General features: G+C 34.9%; 2 protein-coding genes across 6 annotated transcripts; both read right to left on the bottom strand.

Moving 5' to 3' along the window:
* Positions 1–6,160: 6,160 nt before the first annotated feature.
* On the bottom strand, positions 6,161–9,182 carry LOC136804929 (uncharacterized). The gene is made up of 2 exons (XM_067061460.1): positions 8,935–9,182; positions 6,161–8,657 (listed from the first exon to the last, which is right to left on the bottom strand). The coding sequence occupies exons 1-2, from the start codon at positions 9,121–9,123 to the stop codon at positions 8,166–8,168; spliced, it is 681 nt and encodes a 226-aa protein (XP_066917561.1). The 5' UTR covers positions 9,124–9,182; the 3' UTR covers positions 6,161–8,165.
* An 89-nt stretch (positions 9,183–9,271) lies between these two features.
* On the bottom strand, positions 9,272–18,433 carry LOC136804919 (protein lin-9 homolog). Of its 5 annotated transcripts, XM_067061446.1 has the most exons (7): positions 18,106–18,239; positions 14,436–14,511; positions 13,063–13,225; positions 11,723–12,203; positions 11,363–11,516; positions 11,096–11,202; positions 9,272–10,740 (listed from the first exon to the last, which is right to left on the bottom strand). In XM_067061446.1, the coding sequence occupies exons 3-7, from the start codon at positions 13,198–13,200 to the stop codon at positions 9,902–9,904; spliced, it is 1,719 nt and encodes a 572-aa protein (XP_066917547.1). In that variant the 5' UTR covers positions 13,201–13,225; positions 14,436–14,511; positions 18,106–18,239; the 3' UTR covers positions 9,272–9,901. The 5 variants fall into 5 exon arrangements, with proteins under 5 accessions (XP_066917547.1, XP_066917549.1, XP_066917546.1 ...); XM_067061448.1 differs by lacking the exons at positions 14,436–14,511; positions 18,106–18,239 and adding an exon at positions 18,306–18,433 and having other exon boundaries at positions 13,063–13,218; XM_067061445.1 differs by lacking the exons at positions 14,436–14,511; positions 18,106–18,239 and adding an exon at positions 18,306–18,433.
* Positions 18,434–23,417: the final 4,984 nt, after the last annotated feature.

Raw genomic sequence — 23,417 nt, forward strand, 5'->3', positions numbered from 1 at the left:
TGCAAGTTTTTTATACTGGTAAGAAATAAGCTGATAATGTTATTCGGGTCGAATTAAGTCAACTCTCTCTAATTCGAATTCTGCAATTCAAACGAAACATAGTCACTGTAATTCGAATCTTTCTCTAATTCGAGGACGATCTTTGTCTCTTAAACATCTAATTAGAGAGAGTCAACTGATGACTTTCATTTAAAAGCTGCGAAAAATTTCAAACAAGAAAAGCTAAACTGTTTTTGAGCAAAATCAAATCAACACAACAATCCTAATAACGAAATACATAAAGCATATTTGGTTCCAAAATCAAAAACGATACACAAGATTTCAAAGAAAATCATTTATCAGAAATGACGAGTAGAAAATATTTAGCAACCTCAAATAAAACATTTTGTTGATTAGAGATGAAGAGAGGAAGGGTTAATTAAGCAATGCACAAGACAGAAATGTCCATTAAGGATGTTGGAAAATTATCCAATAAGTGCAGAACGACTTCTTTTCTTCTATTAATTGAGACGAACAATGGGTGTATATAAATGAAGTTTTCAACAAGCTTTTCATCCGATTAGCAACTGCTTGCTAACTGGTTGTCCATGATAGATGGAGAATATTAAGCTCTAGTTGAGACGGTCAATATTTCTGCCTACCCCCTCCCCCTCGTTAATAGCGAGTTTAAGTATTCGAGGTAAATCGAAGGAGACTGTATAAAGCAATGACATGTCACCAAAATCACCATCCACTTTGCTCGACGACGGTAAAAACACCAAAATACCGTCGTCTGTTAAGGTGAGCAAAGGCGATATACATCAACTATCGGCTTTGTTTTGCGTCGACTTCACTTACCCTCTACCTCGATATCCTCCGATAATTTCAACGAAAGTCGATCGAAGCAAGCATTTGAAATGCCATTTTCTATCGACATTCTGCAATCTCTACTTACAGTACATCAAGAGAAAGTTAGATAGAAATTCGTTTGTCTAGATTAGGTCTAACTACAGGCAACTAACTCTAATTCGAGCCTCTATTATTCGTATCTCTCTGTAATTCGAAATTAATTATCTTAAACATCTCTCTGTAATTCGGATCTTTCTCTAGTAGTGTAGTGTGCCTTGTTTTATATCACGTTTTCAAAATTTTCCTACATCCAACAACAACGCTATTCATTTGAAAGCTTCTCTAGCAAGGTTCCAATCGAAAGCCAAAAGAAATACATTTGGCTGGCGCTCTCTAATTCGACGTTCTACAATTCGATACGCTATTCTATGCAATAACATAAACTGTAATTTCAACTCACTCGAACAGCATTAATCTAGAGCTGTGCAAATCATCTATAAAAAAAGTTCAAATCAAATATATTACTTGCTAACTTCAGACAGATGATCAGAACTAATAGTAGAGAGGAAACAAACATCATCAACAAACTATAACAAGAGATTGCATTCATTATATGCTTTATAAGGGAGAAAGAATGCTTTGAACAATATTGGATTGCATATGTTTGACGATTGACAAATTCATTTATAAGAACTGCCAAGAATTGATGATTTCTTTATAAAACTTTAAAAGATGAATTCTGAGCATAGAACATTAACAGTAATTTGTTGTCCTGGCTTTGTGGGATGAAGATTGTATTTTCAACTGAAATAAACTTTATTTTGAGAAGATGTGTGGTTTATATAAAGATAAATGTTTGTGGAATAAGAGTTTCTTATGGATGAAAAGCACATTAGGTTTTGGTTCATCTTGTAATTGACATTGGTCTATTAAAGATGAGCAATTAAGAGCTAGCTAATTAGATCCATTTTGGCTGAATGTTATCTTTTCACTTTCCATAATATCCTATACAAAGTAATTGACAGCATTCAAATTCGAATCTTTTATAAGCAAATAAATATTACGTTTTTTTTATAAGGAACTTTAATTTGGATCCGAGTTCCTTATTTTTTCCAGAGAATTTCAGCCTCAAAGTTCCTTAACGAGACTTGGATGACTTTCATTTTCAGCAAAAATTTCCTCCATAACTTTAGGTAAGAAAAGAATACACCTTTTCGACCGTAGCCGCCAATCGCCGCGTGGCCATTTTTACCACCCTAAAACCACCCCGGTCTTTTTTTTCGCCCCTATAGACAATAGAAAAAGGTGTGAAAAAAGGATTGGATCGAATTTAGGGGGGAAAATGCCCGCGCGGCAACTGGCGGCTACGGTCGAAAAGGTGTATTCTTCCAAGGCTTTCTTAGCAAGTTCTGCCACTTTCCAGGAGGTATCTACACTATTTTTCAGATTTGTTTTTCACTTGAAAAAGTTCGCTGTATGGCTTTTTAATGAAACAGCCTTTTTCATCTTGGTTCAATCGAACTGATGGCTTTCTTGACGATCACGACAAACTGAACTTTCAAAATGAAATCGGTGGGTGGAATGTAGAAGGTAGACCTTAATGGACAAAACGACACAACAACCACAAAACATCAACCATCCTTTCATTTCAAAAGCCATCAAACCAAAATAGTCTTTAAAATTGGGTTTTCTTTGACCAAATCAAGGAAAGTAGGATATTTTCTTAAGAAACAGTTGGTTCAACTTCTTTGTCGGGTAAACAAAAACAGGATATCTTCTCCAGAATTCCTTCCCTCACAAAACCAACATTTATTTAAAAGTGGAATAGGTCAGTGGTCAAAAGATAAAATGACTCGATAATTGAAAGCAGCTAGCCCCCCCCCCCCCCCCACTTCTATTGATTTTTTAAAATATTTTCAGCTGTCAAAAAAAAAATCCCTTACTACATAAAGAAAACCTCAATCTTGATGGCCAAAATCCACTTTCAGGCCCGGCGGAAGCGGGGAGACTTCAGTCTCCCCATTCTCGAGATTCTTAGATTTTTTTCTCAAATTCCTAGAAAATCTTATCTTATTTTGAGCCTTAAGATTCCCCGCCGGGCCTGACTTTGATGAATCCAGAAATGAAAGAAATATTTAGCACAAGCCAGCTAGCCAATCTTGCCGGTTGATTAACCAAAGTTCCTCGTACTGTACATTAAATTGAATTCTATTGAGGCATCAACGAGCTACTGAGTTAAGATAAACAACGGGGGCAAACCAAAAAAACAAGAACTTTGAAGAATCTATCTTAACGAAGCGAGCAAGTACGAACCAACAACAGCTTCAGCAGAACATCCCATAAGGACTTCAACGTTCAAAATATCGAAAGAAAATAGAGGAGAGAGTCTCATCATAAGGAGGAAAGAGAAGCAGGGTCGACGACAAAACGAAATCTTTTAATCGCTTTAAGGTCTTTTTCTCTTGTAACATATGGTTGTAATTAATATGTAATAACACAAAAAATAACAGTCTCCTAAAAACCTATTAACACTACAAACGATTATCAAAGTCAAGAATTTCCTTCTTAGATTTTACTGGCTGGTTCATGAGTACTGAACTCTCCTGGAACGGTCAAAACAATATAAGATACACGTTTTTCTATAAGAACAAACTTTAGAAGAACATAAGGCTTCGATGGTCGAAATATTTAGAACAAAAGAAGATTTTAAGGCTTTGCAGACTCTAAAACACCCAATTTTTTTTAGGAAAATGGACATAAGTACTCACAAAATGGTTAAATTAAGAACAAGTTGGGAACATTTTTAGGCTTAAAACTCAAAAAGTTAATAACATCCGAAGGTTAAAAATTTTGGAAATTCTTATAATAAAAACATTTAGCAGAAGAACCAAGCTTGAAATCTGACTGAAATGGGACGTTCTAGAGGTCTCCACTTCCTTAAAAAAATATTCTCAGCATGCTAAGCTTTCCTCTAAGAATTGCATAACTGGAAATGGATTTTTTACTCAGTGGAAAATAAACTCAGTATGCAGACTCTGTGTGAAAGCATTCTTTGAGTAGAAGTTAGCTAGAATCTATTTTAAACAAGATGGTCACTAAAGGAAGCTTACAATAAGTTATGAATCTGACAGGACGTAACATAGTAAAAAGATTGGGATCGGGGTTACCAGGCTGGCATGAAGTCATTACCATCAGGGAGAGAACCAAAACATTCAGCCATTTGTGGACAAAATTGACCCTGAATAAGACCCAAACCTATTTCATATAGTTCCCTCCTATGGTAAGTAATGTAGTTGCAGTAGATTCCTGGCGAAAATGTCAGTTATGGCAAACATTTCTAACCAAGCTTCCATATGTCAAAATAACATTTTTCAAGTAAGATAACTAAGAAGAGTACACGTTTTTTACAAGAACAAATTCTATGAGAACATGAGGCTTTATGTATGGACTCTTGAACATCCAATTTCTTAGGAAATTATATAAAATACTCACAAAATGGTGAAAGTAAGAACATTTTGAGGCTTCTAGGCTGAAACTCAGTAAAATTTTTGACTGTTAAGATTAAGCTAGAAAACACGAGTGATCCTCCAATGCGCGGACAATTATAATAAAAGTTTACAAGTGCACTAAAATTTGCTTGGAAATTAACCCAGCTTTCTACAACACAAGCTCTAAAAGTTCGATACACCCAAACACCATGCAAGAGCATTCAATGTTTTATACTTACAGTCGTACAATAAGAAAGAGATTTTTTACAGAAAAATTACAAAAAGGTTCGTGAGGTTCATAAAAAAGTTCGTGTCTTTTTGAAAAAGGAAAGCGAGGAAACCACAAAATCTTGTCGCGTTTTTCTTACCAATCCTCTCTCCTCTACTTAACAATAACAAAAAAGTTTTGAAAGAAAGTCGAAGTTCTTAAGTCCTTTTAGAATTCACAAATTTTACCAGTTACTATACAACTAATTAAAGCAGACAACGCATTCTGCTCCAAGCGCTTGTCTAGTAAACGCTGGTACAATTTCTTTTATAAGAACAAACCTATATAAGAACATAAGGTATCGATGGCCAAAATGTTAAGAACAAGTTACCAACATTTTAAAACTTTGTAAACTCTAAAACACCTGTTAGGCTTAAAACTCAAAATAGTTCAGTAAAAATGCTCTAAAAATGGGAATCAGTTGTCAAATTCCTTGGTAATAGTCTCAGCTTATTTTAATATTTTGGCCGATTTCATCATGAATATTCTTATAGAGTACATTCTTATAAAAAAGGCAGCTTATATATGTGATCGATATTTTCAAAAGTGGACAAATACATTGCTTGGAGAAGATTATAATAAAACATATTCTTACTTACTTGATTTCAAGGTCACCAAACACCATCCAATTAGTCAACCATTGCGGTGAAACATCTCCAAAAAGGATCATAAAAATTGTGTGAAGGTTTTTTTGTTTTGGTTTTCCTAAAAACACCATGACAGAAGAAAGTTTCATTAAATTAAAATGATCTGAAAATCAAGAATATGAAAGTGGCAGTAAATACAGTTGACTCTCGCTAATTCGAACTCAAACGGGGAATCTCATTAGTTCGAATTACGGAGAGATTTGAATTATAGAAAACATTTTACGAAGATATCTCCTCGACAGGGGTTGAAAATAAATTAAATCGAATTACGGAGAGGTTCGAGTAAAAGAAGTTCGAATTAGCGAGAGTTTACTGGATAACCACACTGAATACAGGTTGATGTTGTCAATAATAACAATCGAAATCTCTCCAAATGAAACTATAGTAAAATCCTTACTGAAGTAATGTATATACACGTTTTTTATAAGAACAAACTATATAAGAGCATATGTTAAATGCAAGTTAAGGTCATTTCAAGGCTTTGCTGGATCTAAAACACCCAATTTCTTAGCTCTTAAAAGAGTTAAGTACATCCGGAGGCTTCAAAATTTCTGGATGTTCTTATTAAAAAACGTGTATTTTAAATACTGCAACTACAGACCGATACGGCTTATTCTACGATGACATAAAAATGCGATTATCTTTCAAAAACAGGACAATCATTTATACTTTTCTTAAAACAAGTCCAGCAATTGACAGGCACTGAAAACACTGATAGTTTGCTGCCTACACCTATTGGTCCCCTATTGGCATAATACAAAATCGCAGAGAAATGTAATAGTTCAAAACACACTTCATACATTGTACACTATCGAAACATCATCGAATAACTCTCTGTAAACTTGCTAAGACAGTAAAGATATAGAATATAATCTTAGAGAAAAAAATTAAATGGTTTTTAAAATGCTTAGTAAATAAGCTAATGCAAATTTAATGTAAATTTTATCCCATATTACACACAAGAGTAAAGTTGGTTTGGAGAAATTGCACAAAAAACGTACAAACATCATAACATCGTCATAAAACATTAAAAAGCAGTTGATAAATTTTCGATAATTACTAGAAAAACATATAGAAAATAGTTGTAGAAAAAAATTATTTCATGCATAAAACACTACAGCACAGTGATCTTACAAGCTTCTTTATAAAAATTCACAACGTGATTTAAATAAAACTTATAATCAATGCAGTGCAGACAGTCAAAGAAAGTTTGTGAGTAGTAGTTTAGATGAAGTCATGTTCTGCGGTTATAAATGCTTCATTTCACAAAGCTAGAGGTAATATTATTATTGATCACAGAGAAAACTGAACAAAAATGCATAAGAGATTATATGAGATTAGTATTTAGAGCTAAAAAGTAAAATCAAAGAGAAATATCATTTTATTTTACTATGTCTGTCATTTAAAGCACTTATGATTGGCAATATAGAGAGTTGAAAGAGTCAAAAGCTAGGGGCTATAATGGGGGACATAATTATAATTAAAAGATGAACAAAAATTCGCACTGAATAGTTTCAACTTAGATGGATGCATATGATTTTATAATCTTAAAATGGTTCTGAATCTACTATGAAATGAAAAAAAAGTTTTAAAGAAGTCTTTATAAAGAATAACCAGAAAACCTTTATCCATAGATATACAATTTAGATTTCCTTTGACTCAGAAACCATAAAATCGACCGAGATACATATAAAGCAGGGTCCACTAACAAAATTTGTGATAACTACAAAATAGAGACTGAAAAAATCAAATAACACGATATAAATTCTACCAAAAATACGATGCACCAAGTTGACAACAAAAATGATCAAGTTCGTCGAGTGTCCTTTTAATAAAATTCATTTTTTTTTGTTTTTGTACATGGAAGGGAAAGTGTCAATGAAAGTTAACAATTTATCAAGAGAAAAAGGGGGTGTCGGTTTTCGAGCTCAACAAGTGACTGTTTTACGAATGAAAGTAAATAAATAATGTGTCAACAAAATGACACAACAGAACACAGACGCGTCAATTTACAAAATAAGAATCACCTATTTGTATAGCCAAACTTTGTTAGATTGTCTCTCATCTCTTTATAAGCAATTTCAAAGGTCTCAAAATCAATACAAAAAATTGTAATGATATTCAAAAAATTCATTTAGTGATAATTAAAAAATGGATCCTAATCAGATAAGCTTTGTCCTAAGCTTGATGGTTTTTCAGCTTTTAGGTGCTTTGAAAAAAGTCAGAGTAATGAAAAATGACCACCAAACACGAGTCAGTGGACTTGGTTTTATGCTTATAAAGGTACTTATGAATTAGATATAATAATGTGTGTAGACGTCAATCCCAGACTCAAAAGCAAGTGCAGTGATAATGAGACAGCGAATTTTACCAAAACAAATTGGCGTGGAACCATAAATGACTAGAAATGCTTTTACACACTTGAAAACGTATGACTAATCTAATCAGTAATTAAATTGAATGCAGAAACACTATTTTATTTACAAATTTTTTTTTTATTTCACTATTCGAAATTTGCTGGTTGGTTTGGACAGATAAAAATGTCCCCGAGCATAGCCCAAAAACAACCCAATCACAAAGTCAGAGTAAACTGAAAAAATCCGGTCAACATACACGTCAGAATAGCACCATGCTGAATATAATTTAATCAATGTCAAGCCATAAAGGATTGAAGAAAGAGGTAATCACACCAAAATCACAAAAAAACAATTTTTCAATTTCATTATCAAAACACGTCCATGTTGAAAGATTCAGCATCCCAAGAATTGACCAAATAATTAGTTGAACAAATAAATCATTTTCCCTATTAAATCAATTTTCTCCAGCATACATAACCTTTTCAAATGAAAGACATAAAGTGAAAACATCAATATCATCATTTTATTTTCAATTTAAATAATGCTCTATAGGACGACCACCACTTTATAAGTAAGTTCACTTTTTATCTTTGGGGATGCGTCCAAGCGAATAGAACTCATCATTTGGTCTCATATTGGTCAAGTGTGCCATCCGATTACTCAAAGCAAAGAAAGCTGCAATGGCTCCAATATCCCAAATCTCTTGATCCGAAAAACCAGATTCCCTCATGTTTTTAAACTCTTCATCAGATATGGGTTGTCCCTTAGCTACCAAAACGGCAAAATCTAACATTCTCTTTTGACGGTCTGTGATATCAGCATGTTGGTGATTGACAGCGACTTGGTCACCAAGGAGTGGATTCTTGGAGTAGATTCTCAATAGAGCACCATGCGATGCTAGACAGTAATTACAGTTATTAATGGTGCTTGTAGCTACAACGATCATTTCTTTTTCAGCCTTGGTAAGGAGAGATGTTTCCTCCATCAATACGTCATAATAATTGAAGAATGATCGAAATTCGTCTGGACGATGCGCCAATGTTTTGAACACGTTTGGTAAGAAGGTACTCTATAAAATAGGTGTTTTTTTAAGACAGGACATCGTCAAAATAAAAGTTTGTCTGAAGAATCATAAATTAATTTAGAAAGCCAACAAATCAAAAAGCTTAATGAAAATAAGATGAATGATTTATTATTAGCAAGTTTGGAACTTTCTCATCAAACCATAAATTGAAGAACAGATTGTGAGGTGGGAAAAACACCCCAAAACAACCATTCTCAATCATTGCTCTGAATGAATGGGTAGATATATAAACGAGTTGAACGGATAAAAAAGTTCACAATACCTTTTCTTTGACATCCAGCATTCGTTGTTTGATATCCTCTGGCATGTTTTCCACATCTCCATCGTCAACGATCGGGTATCGACTGATTGGATATTTCGATGAGGAGCATCTGATGGAACCAACGTTTCCAATGTGTTTTAATTCTCGTGTCAAGTTTGTTGGTTTTCTCATCAATACTCTGCCAAACATCTTTTTGAATTCGAGTTTTCAATATATTCTATTTTTAAGTTTTACATGTATAGATTTTTACCTTTAAAAAATGAAAAATGAAAGCTTCAACATTGAAAGATTTCTCAAACAAAACTCCGGGAATAATTTAATCGATTTAAAAAAAGAATTGTTTCATGTCATTATCATGTCCTATATGTGTATGTACAAAAGTGATAATATATGCCTTAAAAAATGAAGGATAAAAAGTAGAAATCTCTACCCTATAGATATAAAAATGGATTAAAATCATTTCTAAGAAATTTCATAAAAATGCAGTGCAGTATTATTTGAAAAGCCAATTTAAATGTCAAGGGAGAACCTTGACAATTGAACTTGTAGTCAAACTGAAAACATCACAAAATGAACATGAAAATTAATTCCATCATTCACTCAGCATCATCCTTATTACATAGTACGAGAGGCGGCTCTCTATAATTCGATCTTCAAGAGACGAGGGCTTTTTGTCGAATCATAAAAAGGTTCAAATTATAGAGGGCATTTACACTACTTTCTAGCTAAGGGGGCCAGTGTTTTAAATCGAATTTTAGAAAGATTCGAATAATAGAAGTTCGAATTAGAGAGAGTCTACTGTACTTTCGACCAAAAAGGTCAAGAAAAAAAGCAGAAAACTGGGAGATGATCTTAAAATAGACACAATCGAAAAAGATTTGAAATGCCTTAAATTATTGTAAAGACTCTTTAGCTCCCAATATTGAAATGAAAACTTATGATCAGCCCAGATCAGTCATCCAGTCACTCACTCACTCAAATCAGAATCTTCCTCTTTTATTTCTTCCTCCTCTTCTTCTTCAAGAAGCAAATCATCGTCATCGTCATCATTATCATTTTCATCATTCGAAGATAAATTGTCATCCAGATTATCTACCAACGGTAACAAATTCTCCTGTTGTTTCTTATGTGAAAACGCAGACAAACTACTCTTTTCGTTCTGCAAATTATTCTTCAAGAAAGCAATACTAATCTCCACTTGGTCCTCAAACAGTTTCTTATTTGAAGGATGCAAGGTCTCTTTAATCTCTTCCACAGCTGAGTCCAGTAAAGATAATTTCGCAGAACACGGCTCCTCACTTTCAGCAACGTGATTAATTTGTAGCATTAGTGAGGTGAACTGCTTTGTGAGAGTTAACATATGCTCATCGTGCAAAATACACTGAGATTGTTCAATCAAGTCCATTGCTTTCTCATTGCACTCATTTCTAACGTTTAAAGATTGATCAAGAGCACCCATGTGTGGCGCATCAGTGTGTATATAATGCTGAATATTATCGAAAATATCATTCATTTCTGTATTGATTTTATCCAATTCCAGAACAACGAATGCATAATCCCGTTGAAAGTCCTTCTTAATATAACCAAAAGGTTGAGCTAATTCAACTTTACTGTTCATCTCTTTCAGTTTTTTCACGTATTCTTTCTTGAGGGCGATAGCTTTTGAGAGGGTGGTCAGTTGCAACAAGAAGTGAACAGGAAACCCACCGAACGTCCCTCCACTTCCCTTTCGAAGTTCTTCCTTCAGACGTAATCGTGTTGGAGAACAATTGGCATCGCTCTTGTCCACTTTTTGATTTGTCGACTCTACAAATACAATCAAGAAAAATAATTCATAAAAAAAAACTTCTCTATTTTCATCTACATGGATTCTCTTATACAATAGAGGCTTCGAAACATAGTAATATAGTACTTAGATTATTTTTTTGGGGGCCCAGAGCCAGCCAGTTCAGCTTTCAAGGGATTCGAACAAGCAACTTTAACTCCGTGTCTATGGACCTGGATCATCATCATTATATAAGCCAATAAAATGAATGCTGATAAAGTTGAATTCTTAAATGCAAATCAAGGAACTACAAACAGTTCCTGTGGAAAAATTGCTATAAAGAATTTATAAGATGAAAATATTAAGTTTGCCTAAAGATGAGTGTATTCTATGTACCTGCTACTTTTGGTCTTTCTTTGACGACGAATAATTGTAAATTCATTGATTCATATTCTTCACTGGAGACGTCAGTATCTGGGATTGAATGCGATCCAATACCCTCTCTAAACAACGATAATATAAACAAAAACAATTTTTTTTAAATTAGTAATGGTACCTGAAAAATTCCTTCGGTTTGTTAAAATCAGAAGCCAGAATATAAGGATTCCTGGAACAAAATATTTGTCTGAAGCAAACGAAAACGAAAAATAAATTGGGCCGTACCTGTCAAAGATGATTCTAAAGGTATTGTTTACATTATCTACAGCATCAATGCTGCCAGTGAAAAGATTCAATCCATCTTTTTGAAGATAATCTGGAACTTTCGCTGTCACCTTAGTTCCTATAACCATTGGGGTGGGCACTTCTTCTGGTAAGTCTAATAATAATAAAATTAAATGATAGATTTCTGAATACTCTAAAGGTCTCAAACTTTGGAACTGACTCCACGGTCATTCCAGGGGAAAGGGTGCATTATCTCACAGTCTTTTTTAACTGATAAGCAGGGTCACAACCTATGCACCATTTGATAGAAACTATATGATAGAACTATCAGGCATAAAGATATGTGTAAAATCTAGATACCTTTGAATTGTGTCATATCTGTCACCTCAAACCCTTTCAGTTGATGCAGATATCGAATTTTCTTTCGTTTTTCTTCTAAAATTGCACGTTCTTCTTTCAAAAATGCAGCTGAATACCTCCTGGGTTTGCCCATCAGTCGACGAATATTGGACCACTGGCGTCTAGTCAACATCCTTGTTTTCAGATCTTGGAACATCTGCTTCAGACAGATCTCAAAATCATTACATCCCAGTAGTAAAGCTCTATCAATGTTGGAATAAAAGAACTCGTAATACGCCCATCTTCGTCCGGATGATTGCTTCAAAGTGTTTTTAATTGAGGTGTAGTTTTTATTCATGCTCTCCAATTGTTCTTGTGAGAAATCTTTGGAAAGAGATCTAGGTTCGTAGCGTTTCAAGGGCGAATATTGGTTCCATGGCTGATTGTCCTGTAAACCCTCAAGACGTGGCCGTTTGATTGGTGATGCATCAGCTACTGCTTCCTAAGAAATTCAAGTAATTATAAAACAGTGGACTTGGATAAGACAGTTACAATAAATAAGTTACCAAAACCTGACTTATGTTGCAATACAAATCCAGCCTTCAGAACTTGGAAATGCCAGACATGGTCAATCAATCTTTTAACCCTGGAAATTTTAGCATATTAAAATCTCAGACATCGTGACGTTAAAGTGAAATTGTTATGGTATACCAAAAAAATTAAAATCCTTTTATAAACATGGAGGACTAAATAAAGTAAAGGTGACTTTATCTTCTTTAAATCTTTTTTAGAATTTTCCCTAAATTTTTCGAAAATAATTTTCTCCTTTAAAAAAAGTTATTTTTACATTTTAATCATATGCCTATAATGTTTGCTAAATTAATAAAAAATAAGTGATACTTTAATTTTATAGACCCACCTGGCTGATCAACAGAAACATTATATTAAATAAACAGAAAGTCAGGAAAAACTAATAAGAAAACCTCAAGAAATCATAAAAAATTTATCAGTCAGTCCCGAGAAGTGCTGGTAATTAACGAATGAACGAACAAACAAACACTGTTTAATTAATAGGACCATTTTGTAAGTTCAAAAATACACAACATACTAAAACTACTTCTCTAAAATGATGGGGTGGTGCTATTGGGGTATCATGCAAAAAAAAACTTGAAAACCCTTTTAGTACTGTCTGAGATTTTAACACCAAGCCTAGCTTAAAATCCTCTGAAACGACAATAGTATTTTTCATTATTGGCAAACAATATAAAATTGAGAAATATAAATTAAAAGGACTTATCCTTTACTTTTGTTTGTGTAAACAAGATAATTCAAGACAATTGTAAAAGCAGGGAAGATCTTACCTGTAGAGCTGACTTTTGTTTACTTGGCATGTTTTGTACAGAATCGTGCAATGTCATGAGGGCTTGAGCAGGAACTTCATGTTCCATGGGCGATTCATGTACATCATTAAACTCAATCTTTATCTCATCAATCTCCATTTTTTCCCAATCTCTTTACTAAACACTTTGTAAGAAATAAAATTATAACAAATTATCAACTTGAACCGAACCAAGAGGAAACATTTCAAAAATCTTTAATTTTTTAGCCTGTTTTAACAATGTTTAATCTTTCCTGAGATACAAGCTTCTGACTTGCGAGTCATTTCTTGAAATGAAAACACTTAATTCTGCATATTGCTAGCACCCTCTAGAAAAAGCTTTTCAATGTTTCTTTAAGAGATATCACAGCGGTCACATTTTAGCAGACCCTATTACTTGACAAATCAACAATTTTTTTTCAATTGATGACCAATAGATCAATAAAAAATTCCAATAATCAATAAGAATTGGTAATCTATTATCAGGATTTTAAAGGAAGGCTTGATTATCTATAGATTGAATCGATTGATTATCAAATGGTTCTTTTAAAGGGCTCTGACCAATTTTTCATATTTGACACATACGCAATACAAATTTCTGCCTGATGTAGCCCACAAAACTTTGGTATGATATACATTTTCTGGTAGAGCAACTATCCTTGAATATGAAAATTTAAAAATTGCAATGAAAAAATTTGACAAAGAAGAAAATGAGGACTTTTGTAAAGAATTTTCGTGAAAACTTTGTTTTTAACTGTCCTCTATGTATTTTTTTGAGATTTTCCTGTATCAGTGAAATAGGTCTCCTACCTAAACCCAGCGCCCAACTGCTTGCGCCACTGAGACAGGATAGATTTTGGTCATTCACAAATATAAACTGATAGCATGGAATTTATAGACCTTAATTAAAATAGCTCCCAGCTCTACAAGTGCCCCTAACAGAGGTGCCAGCAACTCTCATGCATTGGTTTTGAGACTCACACATTTCCACATTGCCTTGTGCAATTTTTGAAAAGTTGGATTTCTCAAGCATTTTTGAGAAAAATTTTCCTTGATTTTTCCAACTTTTGAAAAAGTTACCCCGATTTTCTGATTTTCAGAATTAAAAGAATTTTCTAATTTTAGGGAAAAAATGTTCTCCCAATTTTCTCATTTTTGGAAAAAAGTTTCCCCAATATTCTAAATTTTTGAATATACCCATTTTGGGAAAAAATTTCCTGACTTTCGATTCCCTACAATCAAATAAACCAGGCTAAAATTTCAGATTTCGCTGCGAAATTTTTATCTCACACAAAATGAACATCTCAAATTGGCAGGTCTGCCCTAAAGGGAACCCTATGGGATCCCAAGACCTACCTGAGATAGATAGTCACTTTTTTCCAGTCATACTTCTTTAATTTTGCATATCTCTTTTTCTAGTGTAGCTAGAGACCTGAAATTTGGAGGGAGAATTCATAGCGTCAGCCCCCCCTGCTGGTTGGGGGAGGGGTTACACCCCAAATCTTTCCCAAAAAAGGAGATGCCTGGAACTACGCCACTTTTTTAGGGGGATCTATTTACTTGGGGGGAACTAAAATCTCATCACTTACGTGGGGGCTAAAATAATTCAGCTAAATAGTTGGTTCAATTACTCAAATTGAAGCTCATAAATCTGAAAAATAGTGTGCAAAATATTTGATCTTAAAAACTTAGAATTGAACACAATTTAAATTGGAAAACCCTTTTTTACTGGATCAATTTTTTGAAAGTGTCTAAAAAGTCAAAAGTCCTTGGGGCTAACAAAAGCTTCATAAATCTTTGGGGGGACTTAAAACTCAGGGGGGACCTAATTTTTGCATGGGACCTAAATCCAGGCTGGCGCTATGGAATTCTTTGATGGTGTTAGAATATTATTATATAAAAATATTTGTAAAATATTTAGTATATTTATCAAGATAACAAAAGATATATCCTTTTTTTGAGAAAAGAAGACATTGCATTGTTTTATTTTTGTTTTTGAAGAAAATAGCTTGGAAAAGGTTGAAATGAGCCAAAAAAGGTGGTAGGCCTCTGGAAATGGAGGAACAAAAAGTTATAAGTAAAGAAAAAGGAGAAAACCCTGATTTTTGGGACATTCCCATGCTAAAAAAAACTACATGAAGATGAAAGAACTAGAACTAGCGATTTTTGAATTCCTCAACCTTTTTCTGATAAACATACAGAGTTTCAGCCTTCAACTATGAGTTCCTCCATTTCCAGAAACATTTGTTCATCAATAGTTGCAACTTTTTTCATTCCCGTAGCAGACAAATTTGCCGTCTAGCCCGTGTCCACAGTGTTATATACCGCTTGAAAGCTAAGATCACAGGCTTTCTTTTAGTAAAATCCGGAATGCTTTAGCATACATAGAAAAAATGTTAGAAGGGTTCAAAGTTCACGGAAAAATAAAACCTTTGGTTTGACGTCAACAAAAGTTGTGTCTTCTATGTGGCGTTTTTTTGCAAACTTCAAGAAACTGATTTTTGTCCCACTTTTGCGGGACTTTAGCTTAAGTGCTTTAGTTGCGAAGTGAATTTTAGATTTAGCGACCAAAAAAGATTTTCTAACTCAAAAATGCGAAGTTAAAAAATACCTCCTGACTTTCTTCATTCGTTAATCTATTGCTTTTTCTACTCGCTTCTTTGCTACTTTCTTCATTTGTTTATCTGTTGCTTTATCAACTCGCTACTTTGCTATTTTATTTATTCGTTTATCTATACTTTATCAACTGAATCAGCAGAATGCTGAATCAGCAGAAAAGTTAAAAAAAGTAAATAAACAAAAATTTCTAACGTTAATTTTACTATTAAACACGCAGAAACACGTGGTATTTGACACCCTCGCAATTAGTAGGCACACTATGACTCGTTTACTTTTGTTTTCATAACTGCTTTTTGTTGGAAATGGACAGATGGAGACTAGCAAAATCGAGTCATATGTAAACAAACTTAAAACCAGACGGTACTAATCGAACATTCGATTGTGATCGAAGTAATCAATAATGATCGATAATAATCGAAGGTGATCAGTGACCACTTATTGATTCTATCGGTGATTGAATAATCCCTCAACTCTTAATCATGGCATTTTCTTTGACCATTTTCGATTTGTTTGATTGTATGTTCAATCACTTTCGATCATATTGAATACCTTCGATTGTGTCGGATATGCTTCCTGTAGCAAAGCGATGGAATCTGAAACTGAGTTCATCTCGTCCAATAAAATAGTTTATTTTGTACAATAAAAACACGCGATTTACGTGGGAAAACCACTTTTGCTCTCTCCGACCAATCAAAATGCGTGATTTGGTTTATTTAAGGAAACCCAGAGCAAGCACATTCAAAACGGGGAAGTACTGAAGGTGATTCTTATGGCTTCTTTTTGTGGTTTGGTTTTAGGTCACTGTTTTTGGTTTTTCCTATTTCTATTTTTCTATTTGGTTGAGTTGCAGGAGGCTTTGAGGCCTATTTTCGCAACTATAGACGCTTTCAATGAGCGCCCCGCCAGCACCTTGGACTGACTACCCAATTCCCCTCACATGGCATGGGTTCATTCACTTGCCAAGTGAACCGCTGCGAGTGGGAATCGAACCTCAGTCGCCTGTGCAGTAACCAAGGTCAATGACCACTATACCACAGCGCCTTTTTCCAAGGTATCGGTATTGGTTATCGAAGTAATCAATTGGTTATCGAAGTTATCGGAAGTAATCAATAACAATCAAAGTACTCAAATGGTTATTGTTACAATAGTTGGCACCGCGGATCATCAGCGGATATATCCCTTTATTTTCGTTCCTAGAACTTTTGCAAAAAATAAGAAAAATAGGAAAAGTTGTATTTTTTACTGCTCTATTCGCATACTGAATTTGAAAGATCTTGTACGTGGCGTTTTTTGCAAACTTCTGATTTTTGTCCCGCCTTTGCAGGACTTTGGCTTAAGTGCTTGTGTGCAGCATAGGGTACAAAGTCCAAATATGCGTTTCTGGTAAGTTTTGTATGAAGAGTTAGGTCTATATATACTCTCCGATAATTTATTAAGAAAGTGATCGAAGACTCACAATGTTTTTGAAATTTTGGTACTCAAAATTTGATAAACGATAAATAGTCGTTCGATTACTTTGATCATTAGGGCAGGCCCAATTCAGTGCTGCAAATAAGGAATTTCAATTTGGACGGTGATTACTCAATCAGAAATCACTAACAATGAAACCATCAAAATTTCTCGGGAAAAAACACACATATTAGCTTAAAAATGACCGGTAATTACCGGTCACCGGCCGTTATTTGCAGCACTGCAATTGACAGTTTGGTTCGTGTCCTCCAACCAACTGTAAATTTTTGAGAAAAAGTGTTTCACTTTGAGTAGGAAAAATCAAAAAAATTCTACCTCCTTTTCACATGATAACTACTATCTCTGCTGTTCTTTTTTTATAACTGACTGCTTTGATTCTTCTATAAACAACATCCACTTTGTGCACAGAAAATGTCCCGGTGTAACCCACGGGGGTACGTAAAAACAAATATCAACACCTAAAAAGCAGAGAGAGTCTACAGCTATATTCCTTTAAAGCACACGCCGCAAACGTCTTAATCTTCAACTAGAAGTTATCTTGCGATCGCAGCGCGTGCCTTGGCCTTTGAGGATCCGGGCTTTAGGCTATTTCTTTACAGTCGTGGTTGGATTCTAGAATTGCGCGATTGCTTGAGGAATTTCAAAAATGGAGGTTTTTGGTGGGAAAATGAAAAAATGTTCCATCTTTAGCCTTTAGCTACCGACCGACCGACTGACGGACCAACCCATTTATCAAAGCTTCTAGGACACGAACCAAACAATCAATTGGGCCTGGCCTTATCGATTACTTTGTTTGGATAATCAAATTTATCAATTAGTACTGTCTGGTACTTGACTGGTTAAAACAGGAGGGGTCTTGTTTTCTCTTTCTGGTTGCGTTTCGCAGCGAAGCTCAAAATCGCACAGAAAGCTGGACTGCTAAAAATTCAAAGTTTACCTTAAATTTTGGCAATATACAGTTACCCTCCTGGCCCTGCGTGGTCCTGACTCCTCTGGCGTCTGGCACTCTGGTCATGTGCTGGTCATGGATCAGTCCATTTATTTGCTATTTGCATGGTTTGCATTAGCCTTAAAAAAAAAACATCAGAACATCGTCGCAAATGGGTGATCATAAAATAACATCAACTTTAAACTTACACTACTTTGATTGGTTATCAAAGCACACATAAGGCGATAGGAGAGTGTTGATTGCTGAAAGTTGCAGCTGGTTTCTGAAAGTTTGAGATTTTTAAATTGGCCGCCGTCAGGGCACCATCTTTGATGTAGTGTGGCTTGACCTTAGGGCGACCATTAGTTTATCTCCTTTCAAAATATTGCACTGATAGTCGCTTGACTACGGAGATAATTTATCCAAGCAGATCCTTATTACTCTCCAGGCTTTTGACTTTTTTTCCCTTGAAAGATTGAAATTTTTACACCCCCCTCCTCTCGGGGGAGGCAGGGGCTTCGCCTTTTTTCATCAGCCAGTTTTTTTATAAAAACAAATGACTGAAACTCGATGGGGATTGAATTTCCCATATTATTTTACTACTCTAATAGGATAAACTTTCGTCTATCCGCGAAATTCAAAAATTTCGCGGGGACTTAATTTCGCGGGTGACACCAATTGTGGGTGCATTGGGTGGCAATAAACTCACGATTTTGTGACTCTTACTGTCAAATCATGCATGTTGGTTGTTGAAATACACATTATTTGCGCCTCTTTGATGCAAGTAACCATTCAAGTAGTATTTATTTGACATATTTTGATTTTTTTGTTTAGAAATATTTCGCCTTAATATAATTGCCACCGGAGGAAGCCTAAAGCTTCTGAGGATGGAATTCATAGCTTCACGCATAAGGAAGTTGGGCAAACATCTCATAATTTTGTGCGCGTTTTTCAGTATTTTAGTTCCGCTTAACGATAGCATTCTTATCTTACGGTCTCTCTAGGGAGGGGTTTCAGGGGGTAGCTGATTCCGCAATTCCGCCAATTTTTTCTCCAAATTCCGCCAAACCGTCTTAAATTGAACCAAAATTCCGTCACCGAAAATTCCTTTGAAATTCAATGTTTTTGTCGAAAATTCCGCAGATTTTGAATATCTTTTACCAATTCCGAAATTCCGCAAATTTTTTTGCTAAATTCCGTTTTTCCGCACTAAAATTGTCTAATTTTCCGTCTCCGTCAGAGAACCCAATTTCTGTAATTCCGTCTAAATTTTCGCCAAATTCCGCCACTCCGTCCGAAAAAAGGGCCGATTCCGCTCCTCCGCCAACCATGAAACCCCCCCCTCTCTATTGTTTTATCATCATCAAAAAGACTTTTCTGAAGTTATTTTGATCTGATTATTACTCATTTTGAAATGTCAGTTTGTCTTTTTCTTATCCCTGGAGAGTTAAATGAATCTAAGAAATTCCCTTTTCTGGGAAATTCCCTTTTTATACCACAAGTAGTTATTAAGCGCTCTTCATAGGTTAAAAATATTACTCTACTCTTATTAATCGAACAGTTATGTTGCTAATAAACGTGTACATTAGTAAAATAACAAATGAAGAGCAGTATCTTCAGATTTATCGTCCACCTCTAGGCAAAACGCACTATCGAATATTTTTAGATATCCGATAGCAAAATATCTCTTCTGTAGCACTGCGAGCATAAAGAAAATAGTTTATTGATCAAATAATTATTTAAATGTCACATATATAAAAACAGATGAACAGAAAGTTTTTTTAACAAAAGAGAAAGGAAATTCGAACGTTTTATAATTAAAGAGTTAAAGAGAAGAAAAAAACAATGAAATTGACATCCTTATAAGATAGTAAAACGTTCGAAAATGTCATAAAAAGAGAGAAAGATCGAATGAAATAGAACATTTAAATGCTTTTCTTCTAATTTGTGAACGATAAACCATATATTCAACGTGAAAAATCGGATATCGAAATTATTCAGTCTCGCTTTAATGATATTCGACTCAGCTTCGCTTCGTCGAATATCATCAAGCTCGACTGAATAATTTTCGATATCCGATTTTTCTTGTCGAATATCTGCTTAGGGAGCGGTCATAAAGTATCTACTAGGGGGGGGTGGAGGATTCTAGGGGGGGGTTCGAAATTTTTTTCGAGGGTTTAGGGGGGGGTTCCAAAATTTTTTTGAGGGCTTAGGGGGGGGTTCCAATTTTTTTTTGGAAACTCAAGAGAAAATGTAGGAAGTCTAATTTCATAGTTTTACGTTTGAAGATTTCAAAAATTTTTCGGCCTTACGGCCGACAACTCATAATTTATCTTATTGGATATATGTACATTTCCTAATGGCATTATTTGGGCATCATCGCCTTGCCCTTTTGGTTTGTAACATTGAGCTAGGTGAGGGAAGTAGATTAGTGGCTCTCACAGCTCATCAGAGTGGTTTGAAAAAGTACTTCTTAAAAGAAATTTGTCAAAACAAAGTGTCTTTTAGCTAAAATGGTGGTGAAAAATATTGAAATTTTCGCCCGTCGGCGCAAACCATGGTTGCGCCTCCTTAGCATCTGCTAATGTCAAAACACATTAACATTTCAAATTACAAAAAACAAATTCCAAGTTTCTTGACTCAAAGATTCCGGGCGTTACTTTCAACCATACTGCTCTTACAGTTTAATATTTTCACTTAATAATGGAGGGCGCAAGTAAGGACAGAAAATACCAGGGGCGCCAATTTCATAGTTTGCACCCCCAGAAAATTAAGCCAGGTCGCTACTGGGGAAAATAAGCCGTATTTTTTTCCAAATTTTACAGAAGCTCAGAGAAAACCACTTGATGATTCTTGTCTTAACCCTGTTATACTTTAACTTAACAGGGCTAAACTACTATCTCCCTTACCTTATTTTGACATAAAAAACTGTCATACAAACAAATAATACTCTTTGTACCGCATCTGGATGAATTCTTTTTCACGTAAAGATTTTCTTAGTTGGGGGGGGGTGCTAAAAAATATTGGGCCTTATGAGGGGGGGTTCGAAATTTTTTTTGAGGGCTTAGGGGGGAGTGCGAAATTTTTTTTGGATTTTTCAAAATATCCTCCACCCCCCTCTAGTAGATACTTTATGACCGCTCCCTTAATATACGCTTTTCATAGTAAAAACCAGTAAGTCATATGATTCTGGCTGGGCTGCTCTTAAATTTATATGAGTTTTTCAGCCTTAAATGTCAATATTAAGTAAAATAGAAACATGTACTGTACTTCTCAGTAATTTCTGAAATCTGAGGTTCATATTCTTCTTAATTTGTTCTTAGGTTTTGGCCAAATTTCAGCCTCGTATTCTTATGAAATTGTTCTTATAAAAAACGTGTAAGACAAGGCATGGATGTCACTCTAAGTAGACTGTAAATCACTCCCTTGACACATTTGTCAGCATTTGAAAGAATTTTGTCTCCGATGAGAGGTCACTCTACTGTTGTAGGGCTAAGATCTTTCCTTTTGAACGCAAATTCAACTCTATGTGTTCGTTTTGCTGCGGTGGCACCTTAATCGTAACCGGGGGGAGTACTTAGGCAAAATGGGAGCCATGGGTCCCTTTTTCATGCCCTCGAAAGTCTCTCAACAGTCTCAAAGGTAAAACCATTGAGAAGCAAATCGAGTCCAAAAATTCACGAGAATCAAAATTTCCTCTCTCAAAGGGTCGTGATTTTCAAAGATTTGGACGAAAAACGAGTGAAAATCGACAAAAATTTTGACTTTGACGAACGAAAAGTCTCTCTAAGGGTCCCAAAAACGCCATTCTTTTTGAGTGTCCCTCCCCCCCCCCCGAGGCGTAAAATTCACCCTTTCCTATTTTAACCAGTTTTACTTCCTCTTTCATTCTCATCAAGGCAGGGTCTGAGGGTCAAAAGCGTCGTCGGGTCACATATAATACCCAGTAAGCTTGCAATTCTAGTAAGTACCGTACTCCCAGGAGGGGGTACCTATATAAATAGAGGTACGGGAATGAGCTACCCTTAATTCCTTAAGTGAGCTTTTTTGGGTCTTCAAAGTCCCTTTAAGGGTCGTTAAATTCAAAATATCTAACTGCAGTTCCCTTAAGGGTGACAAAAACAAGAACTCCAATAATATCAATTGATTGAGCTTAAACATTTCTTGTAATTCACAAACGAATTATTCTCAGATTTTTTCAGTCAAAGAGAGATGATTGACGATTCCAATTGGGACGCGCAATGGATAATAGTCGTTGAAGACTAGTTGTAGACATACGAGTAGAGCCCTGGGTAAAGCCTTTCCAGTACAGGCCCGATAACTGATCTCATCTAGTATTGTACTTATAAAAAAGTGCTAGTCTAACCATATTCGTTATTTTTTGGAGGTCCCGTACAACATAAAGAAAAACTTGACAAAGCTTTGACAATGCACAAATTAGTCATCAGGCTCAAAGGACACGGTAGAAAGGAAGACACATGCTCTCTGTAATTAGAATTTTGCATGTACAAAGTAATCAAACAACATACAGTACGGGAAATGTAAATCTTCACGATGAAAGCAAATCAGAGCTTGTTAATTACAGTTTCAGTAAATCCTCAAACGTATTTCCGCATCCTTAACGGTAGCAAGGAATATAATTGAAAACAAAACACCTGTGAAATGAATCATCAACGTTTTTCTTTTGAAGCAAAGAAATTCAATTTCCATTTTCAGAATTATGGAATTGTTATGCACCAAAAGGTATTGCTTGAACGGTTTTTATGAATAAAAGTATCTTCATACTAGAAAGTGCCTTTATCAAGCAACGTAACTATGTATTGGCCACGCCACAATCATTTAGCCTTTACAATATGTAACCTAGGGTATAGTAAAGTATAACAACACTAGCTTCATTCGTATGGTGACTATCAGAGAGAGTTTGGTTGTTATCTCTTAATGAGGTAGCTAAATACTTAGGCCAGTAGGAGCAAAAAGGACATATAAACTTCGTTCCCGTCGGCTTTATCTTCGTTTAATGATGGATGCAAGAGTATATTATATAATGCTAGCAGTAAGCGTCAAAAATTTGATAATACACAGGGAACGATAAATTGAGGACATAAATCTTAGTTCCCAGTTATGGAAAATAGACGTAAGTTTCAGCTGCACTTTTACCCCCGCATTTGTTATAAATCTGAGATATTATTTTAACAAATTATGTCTATAACCGTAGGAGTTAATGCGATTTATTGAAGAACGTGATTTCTAACTGAGGAGAAGATAATTAACATGTTAATTACAAAGATTATATTTTGAAACGCAATTATTTTCGTTAGTTA

Source organism: Clytia hemisphaerica, unplaced genomic scaffold, assembly GCF_902728285.1.
Source record: "Clytia hemisphaerica strain Z4C2 unplaced genomic scaffold, Clytia hemisphaerica genome assembly, whole genome shotgun sequence".
Taxonomy (NCBI): domain Eukaryota; kingdom Metazoa; phylum Cnidaria; class Hydrozoa; order Leptothecata; family Clytiidae; genus Clytia; species Clytia hemisphaerica.